At 43.3% G+C, this 8,164-nt stretch overlaps 1 protein-coding gene across 1 annotated transcript; it reads right to left on the bottom strand.

Annotated features, from left to right (window-relative positions):
* Window positions 1–309: 309 nt before the first annotated feature.
* Window positions 310–7,799, bottom strand: LOC134093765 (guanylate-binding protein 1-like). Its single transcript, XM_062546999.1, has 10 exons — window positions 7,625–7,799; window positions 7,034–7,111; window positions 6,709–6,758; window positions 4,886–4,995; window positions 4,554–4,741; window positions 4,223–4,465; window positions 3,383–3,663; window positions 3,002–3,214; window positions 2,811–2,913; window positions 310–1,712 (listed from the first exon to the last, which is right to left on the bottom strand). Exons 1-10 carry the CDS (start codon window positions 7,797–7,799, stop codon window positions 1,219–1,221), a joined length of 1,935 nt encoding a protein of 644 aa, XP_062402983.1. The 3' UTR covers window positions 310–1,218.
* Between the last annotated feature and the right edge of the window lie 365 nt (window positions 7,800–8,164).

The following is an 8,164-nucleotide window of genomic DNA, read 5'->3' as shown; positions in this document are numbered from 1 at the left end:
ACAGCTCACATGGTCTGCACGGTCTGACAGGTCCATATTTCAGGTCCATCACAACAGCTACAGTTAATATTCGTCAACAAAAACAAAACAACTGCACATAATATGCACATAGCCTACCGAAGCACTATTTATAGGCCCTTCCAGAAACTAGCTAGTGCACCCTTTCCCTCAACACTTGCATTTCATTGGTGCACACCCCTCCCCCCACCCCCATACCCCCTCCAAAATTATTGCCACCGCCACCTTTTGTAAAATGTACTAAAAACAGGCACTAAAAAATATATATATTATTATTATATAGGTGATTTATTGTAATCTGACAATGAAAACAACAAGGAAAAATACCTTGAAGGGAAACACATTTATTCTGAGAAAGAGGGAAATCTCTTGAAGAAATTAATATTCTTCAGTAAAAAAAAACACCTTGCCCAAATGCCTGTTTTTAGTTCCAAAACTCCCATAATCCGAAATCTGGCATGGAAAAGTGCTTCCATCTTCCTGCGGTCTCCTGCGGGAGTGTCGCCACTCTGTTTTCTCTACCACTCTGGGGCTTCCTGCCTAGCTGCCTTGGTAGTGAACAAGAGGATGGAAGTGAGCACATGTTATGACCTGTACAGGCCACACAATGTTTTTGTCTTTCACTATTATCTTTTATGATTGATGTCAGACTAGGCGATCAAAAAACCACAAAATCTTGCTGCGTCTTGGTCGTAAGAGTGGCCACATTACAAGATCATCTATCGTAGCCTTCTCGTCTTGGTCGTAAGAGTGGCCACATTACAAGATCATCTATCGTAGCCTTCTCGTCTTGGTCGTAAGAGTGGCCACATTACAAGATCATCTATCGTAGCCTTCTAGTCACGTGTCCTCACAGTGTCAGTGTCAACACGGGAGTCGTAGATTCCCCACAAATTCGGACATGCTAGACTTTTGGTCAGAACGTCGTGGAATGTCGCAGAAAATAAATAGTGGGTCAGTCACATTACAAGACACTTCCTCTTTTGAGCGTCGTTCCTGACTTTGAATATTCAGACACGACAATGGAAATTTGTTGGCCACGGCACAATCATGGCAAAATCAGGCTGAAATTGTGTAGTCTATACAGGCCATTAGACACCTTTTTGGTGGTGATGGCAGCAGCCCACTGAGTATACACTAAGAAAACAGCAAACAAAACTGGGTAGTTATTGTAGCTCGGAAATGAAACCGTGATCTTGATCACAAGATAACACACTTAAAACATTTTGAGTCTTTGGATTTCAATCCATGTGCCAAGATATTTATGGTCTCGCTGTGTTGGTTCCTGGTCTCGTCGTGTTGCTGCTTGAGTCGAGCCAATTCCTGCTCATGTCTTTGCTCCAGCTCCTGCTTCTCCACCTTAAGATTCTCCCTCACCAGCTTAACCTCCGTATCATATTTGGCCTGAATCTCCTCGCACCCCTTCTTGTACTGATCTATCTCCTCCAGCAGCTTCTTGGCTTGCTCTTCAAAACCCTTTTCCAGCATAATCTTCTGCTCACTCATCTTGCTCTCGAGAGCTCTCTCAAACTCCTGCTCATTACGTCTCTTCTCTTCCTCATGTTTTCCTTCCATCTGTTTCATTCTCTCTTCATAAGTGTCCTGGTCTGCTTTCATCTTTGCCTCCAACAAGTGCTTCTCTTCCTGTTCAGCCTCCATCTTCTGTTCCAAGAGAAAAGCTTTCTCTTTCTCCGCTAGTGACGAAGAGAGGAGAAATTGTAATGTTGCAGACATGAAGAAAAATGTCAAATAAAACAGACTACAAAGAGTGCAATTTAATTCCCAGATCCAAGTTGTTAAAAGAAATATTTTGGAAGTACCATGTTTTGCTATTAAGGATCAGGTCATCTATTTCACTTTTTGTCATTTTTTCACAATTAGATTGGATGGATTCAGACTTTTCAGGGTTAGCAGATATAGTATGATTGACCAGGGCCCTGTTCTCTTTCAGTTGAGTTCCCTCAATGTTTACCATTGGGAAGTCATTCTCAGATGACCTCAGCAGTCTGAACTGATCTCCAATATTGATGTAACTGTAGGAGAACTTAATAATTAGAGTGACCATTATAACAGTTATCGTTATTATTGCGATTTTGTTCAAATGCTGAAAATGTCTTCATGATGGACAGAACCAGGCTTGGGATTTCATAGTTTTAGGGGCAAGCCAAGGCCACTTGGCCTTCAGTTGGGCATATATGGGGTCAAGGCCACTTGGCCTTCAGTCGGGCATATATGGGGTCACATGTCAGGGCATCAAGACCAAAGCTAACTATACAGTAGGCTACATAAAAATTATCAAATTTGGACTTACTGACACACCACCTCACTAGCCTATTAGCGTTTAGGAGCTTAACTTCTGCCACTTATCCTATTGATAAGGTAGGTCGACTCAACAGAGAACTATTTGCGTGAGTATTAGCCTGTGAAGATTCGATACAGATCCAGAGATCTTTAGCTTCATGGTGACGCAGTCATCCTGAAATAAGCCTAGTGGCGGCACATGGAAACGTAGCAGCAGTTTCTCTACGGATCACACGACGGAACAGATGTTATTTTGTGTATAACTACAGACATGCAAACGTTAGCCATTTTTGTCAGCGTTTCTTGCCCACCAGGTATCCATGGTAACCACGTGACTGAAGAGTATGAATAGAATTTTTGCAAAATCAATATACTGTATATAAGCAGCGGCTAATAGTTGAGAAAAATTTATGACTTTCATGTGTGTAAAAAATCAACAGATTATTTCCAGTTGCCTGACAGCCCTGAACAACACCTTTGTCTCTGCTCACCACAAATGCGTTTTTCTTTCTCCCTCAGCTTGCTATCTGCCTGTCTGATGTGTTCAGATTCCTCGCTTTTCTTCGTCACAAACTTCTCCAGGACTTCTTTAGCCTGTGAGGGAATCACAAACACACAATGATGATGATGATGTTGCTGTACTATCCTTTGCATTAACCTTTGAATGCCTGGTGTGTATAACCTTGACTGATTCATTGGTCTGACTGTTGTATTCCTCCACAATATGATCCATGTCCTGGCGGTAGAGTTTGTAGCCTCCAGATGTAGCATAGCTTCCCTTCTGGAGTTTATCGGCCATATCAGCAGATAGATGATCCAAAATATCCTGGCATTTGTTCTTTGAAGCCTCCTCATTGTTTTGTAAATACTGCTTAAAATGTTCATCAATTTCTTTCTGTAAATTCATATTCATATGAAACAGTGAATCATTACTTCTGTTCATAAGTGGAGATAGACATTTCATAAACTGGAAAAATCCAGGAGAACATATTTTATTTAAAATTTTGGAAAGTTTATCTATAATAGAACTGCTCCTTTAACAACTTGGAATGGGAACTCTGACCTCCAAAGATTCCATAAAGACTCCCTCATCATCCTTAAAGCATCGCTTCATGAACTCCCGAATGGCCATGCTGTTGAGTTCCCGATGTTTAGAGGTCACGACCTGCAGCTCTACAGGAAAGGTTTGCTTCAGCTGGTCCATACCACTCCGATACAAACGAAGCCCATCTTCTTTTGCAGCTTCATTCTCCTTCTCTGAGATGGCGACCACAGCATTCTCCAGACAGGGCATTCCACCACTGGAGATGGTGTCTACGTACGTCTTTGCTAGATCACCAAGGACTTCATGGAGACAAGGAAAGACACACAGGTGTATTTAGGGTCAATGTAATATATTCAAGTTGTTCAATAAATTGATGAAAAACACATGATCCACAAATTGATCTCACATTTTATTGAATCTAACTAGATTGAAAATTAAAGGCGAACTATGCACCTTTTTTTAGCTTAATTTGCCTTAACTAATCAGCTTCGGGTTTTTTTTTACTATTTTGGGGTTGAGTGACAGCTGTCTCGCTTCCCCCTAGCGCCTCTGAGCGGAAAAACCACGCTTGCAAGTTTCTGCCACAGGGCCGGTGGCACTGTCAAACAGAAAGTCTCTAGCCTCGTGATCATGCTCATGAAAAAGCAGACTGACCGATTGAAGAGTGTTGCAAAATATAGACGCTACAGCTGTAGGGGAAGCTCTGCAGAGAAACCTGTAAGCATAAAACGAGCGAAAGCAAAAGCATGCTTGGTGCCGCCCCTCAAGTTGGGCCATTTTCATTATTTGTGGTCAGACCCTTAATCTGAAAGATTCCAAGGTCTGTTTTACTAGTTTACTACCAGGCTAGTAACTCACCTTTCCCACTGACGATGTATCCACCTTTCATTAATTTTTCTTGGCTGTGTTCAAAAACAAAGGTACAAAACTGTTTTGCAACCTCCAAAAAAGCAGCAGAAAGCTCATCTTGATTCAAACTCTCCAAACGAGACATGTTCTCTGGATTAGTCGGAAATGGAAATGGATAACATCTCCGAGATGGAAAATATTTTCGGATGCACTCTCTTGGAAGGTTGTACGCCACCACATTTCCTGAACAACCTTCAAAGAAATGTGAATGAATGAATAAAGGGATGCACAGACACTCTGACAACATGTTCGGGGTTCATCCGTGTTCTTTCATTCACACCTTTCTTCAGCTGAAGGCCATACTCCAGGTATTCATCCCCTGTCACATCCTGACCACCGATCTTTAGCTCCAGAGTGAAGTCCCTCACGGTCCAGACAAAATTTGGGAAGAACTTCACAAACTCTGAATCGTCTCCCTCTTCATCAGACGATCTGACCTTTATAAATCTAGTAAGCTCTGTAACATATCTGCGAAGGGTTGAGGATTAGTAGCCTACTCAGGAATGAGATGTAACTGCTTCTAGTACAGTTAACCATCAAAGATACTATTGGCTTAACACTGAAATTTTAATGATACTATGATGGTATGTGTACAGTGATGCAGAAGGATACTGGAGCTCCTCCACAGTCCTGTTGTCAATGGTGCCGCGGCTGTTGTACACCAGAGTGCTGCTCAGAAGAATGGCCAGAGCAAAGATCTTTGTGTCGTGCTTTGGGTCTCCCTAAAACAGAAGGAATGAAAGCTCAACACAAAGCATTTGATTATGCCTCCACCCACTGGAGAGACCTTGGCCTTGACCTTGGACCCTGTGACCTTTTGTGCAGATGTATGCTCCATCTTATACACACCTACTGAATTGAAATAGAAATAGAAATGATAAAGAATGTTTTGTGTAATTATTCCATATTTAGTGTAGTCATTCCATGTCAGAAACCCTGAAGTACAATCCATATGCAAGCATGAAACTTCAGAGTGTTACCTTTCATTTGCCTTTGCCATGGTAAATCACTGCATCCTTTTCTCTAACATGGGAATCTCTGGCTCTGCTCTCTCCTGGTTTGAATCCTATCTCACAGGATGCCTGCTTAACGTATCATGGCTTGGACAGCTATCTGCACCTCACTATCTCACCACAGGGGGCCCCCAGGGCTCAGTGCTGGGTCCCCTTATCTTTGCTATCTACACCACCTCTTTGGGACAGATTAGATATAGATAGATAGATAGATAGATACTTTATTGATCCCCAAGGGGAAATTCAAGATTATCCATCCGCATAGCTTCTCATACCACTGCTATGCAGACGACACGCAGCTCTCTCTGTCCTTTCCACCTGATGACCCGTTGGTCTCGGCATGGATCTCGGCTTGCCTCTCAGACATATCAACATGGATGAACTAAGGCACACCACCTCCAGCTAAACCTCTCAAAAACCGAACTGCTGGTCCTCCCAGCTATACCTGCTATGCATCATGCATCAACATCAAAACTGTCGGTTGAACCTGTGCGCCTGCCTGTCTGTTGCACCTACCAGGGCTGCAAGAAATGGAGGAGTTGTTCTCGACAACCAACTAACCTTATTTGATCATGTTGCCTCGGTCGCCTGGTCGTGCCGTTTCACACTTTGCAACATCCAGACAATCAGGACATACTTGACTCAAGATGCTGCCCAACTACAGGGAATAGTAATTTCAGGACTTGACCACTTGACACCCTCCTGACAGGTCTCCCAGCCTGTACAGTGAAACCCCTTCAGATGATCCAGATCGAGGTGGCGTGCCTGGTCTACAACCAACCCAAAAGAGCCACTTACCCGCTGCTCATCCAGCTACACTGGTTCCTATGCCTCTGGTTCTGCTCCACCTGTGTGAATGCCCTCATACAGGCATATGCCACCTCCAGGCCGCTGCATTCCTCATGACGTTGAGCTCTGCCACTGGAAGCCTCAGACCAATCCAAACTTTTCTCATCTGTTCATCGTTGGTAGAACGCACTACCAGTTCCTATCATAGCCCTTTTCCACCGACAGAGAACCGGCTCCGTTCCCGTTCACAAACCAACATTTCAACCGTTCGGAGCGTTTCCACCAAACAAGAGCCGGTTCGGAACGTGGCACCTTGGTTTGGAAGTTGAACCAGAAAATAGTTGTTTTTTTCCTGCGAACCGGAGTGGGCGTGTCATTCTTCCATTCAGAGGGGAAAAGGCTAAAAGCATTTTCAAAAAGAGTTTTCAGTCAATATCAAATGCAGGCTGGTTCACTTGATAGCACCACGGTTCAAAGAGTTCCGAACGGCACTGGTTCAACGCCGGGTTAGCTATATTTCTGTGGAGAGAATGCGCAGACCTGAGCGGCTATGCGGTACATCTATTTGCTTAAATCACTGTTACCTTGTCCACATCTCCCAATCCCTCATCTTATTGCTCAAATCACTGTTACCTTGTTCACATCTCCCAATCCCTCTGTGTCCAGCAGCACCAGTGTGTGTCCTATTAAAACACATCAATAATAAACCATATGCATGTACATGATGATGCAGCACACACACATGTGGATATACTGTAGGCATACATGTTAGTGTGTGTGTGTGTGTGTGTGTGTAAGTTTGTGAGTGTGTTAGAGTCAGGGCATACATGTGTGTGTTTGTAAGATCAGGGGCTAGTGTGTCCAAGAGTCAAGGCATATGTTTGTGTGTGTGTTAGAGTCAGGGCATACGTGTGTGTGTTTGCGTGTAAGATCAGGGGCTAGTGTGTCCAAGACATGCCTTGTTTAGAGGGGTGAGGCACACACCACATCCAGATTCCTTTGGTCTTGGATTCCACTGTGCTGCCCAGGGCAAAGCCTGCGTGGCACAGAGCAACTGGCCATTAGTGGACACACTTTACTGTTACACATGTAGCAGTTGGTCTGGGGACGGTGAAGAGGTGGAGCAAGACAGACTGCTATCCTGATCCCATGCTGATTTAGGTTAGTGAAGTGAGACTGGCCTTGAGGTTCCTGACACAATCTTACCTGATTGTAGGGCTGCTCGATTATAGTAAAAATCATTATCACGATTATTTTGATCAATACTGAGATCACGATTATTAAACATAATTACTCAGTGATTTTGGAACTATCATCCACATTCAAAATTTGCATTTTTTAAAAAATCAAATTGATTGTTAAATATAATCCAACAGGAAAAAATACATGCAAAAAGTGAATGCATGTGACAACTCAAGCCAAAAAGAGAGCATTGGTATGAAACTGAATGATTATGCTATTTTCATTGTTGTTGGAAGTCATAATCACAATTAATTAATTATTATTATTATTATTATTATTAAAAACAACACCATACCAAAAACAATACCTGATTGTTTTCCAGCCAGTCGGTTCATCAGGTAGGACTTCCCGGTGCGGTAGAGCCCCACAATACTCACCACCACCACCGGCTGCTTGATCTGCTGCAGGATCGCTAGAGCCTCCTGCTCCACCCTCAGACCTCCATCCTCCTCGTTGGTAATCAGGCACATCGGCTCCTGCATGCTCACTGATATACACACAATACAGTCTCACTGAACTGGACTCTGAAGATGGCAAGGGCCAAAACGTGTCTGTCTTGTGACATGTTCTCAATAGACCTCTGAAGTTCGCCTACAAAAAAGCCACCATCTTTGCCCAGATAAGGAGATCCGGTATCTCAAGATTTTTTCTATGGGAAAATAACATGGGGATTTTGAATTATTGCACCTGTTAAACTCTCACGGGGACGAAGAAATTGGAAATGCAGACGTTTTGCGCTACAAAGTTTTGTCCTCCGCCTTCAAGTCCATACTGTGATCTTCGGTAGGTGAAGATGGCACACTTTGTGTAGTGTAGTGTAATGTAGTGTAGTGTAGTGTAGTGTAGT

The sequence above is a fragment of the Sardina pilchardus genome, chromosome 10 (genome assembly GCF_963854185.1).
Source record: "Sardina pilchardus chromosome 10, fSarPil1.1, whole genome shotgun sequence".
NCBI classification, from domain to species: domain Eukaryota; kingdom Metazoa; phylum Chordata; class Actinopteri; order Clupeiformes; family Clupeidae; genus Sardina; species Sardina pilchardus.
Note: the sequence above shows the minus strand (reverse complement) of the source record. Positions and strands in the feature narration are given on the sequence as shown.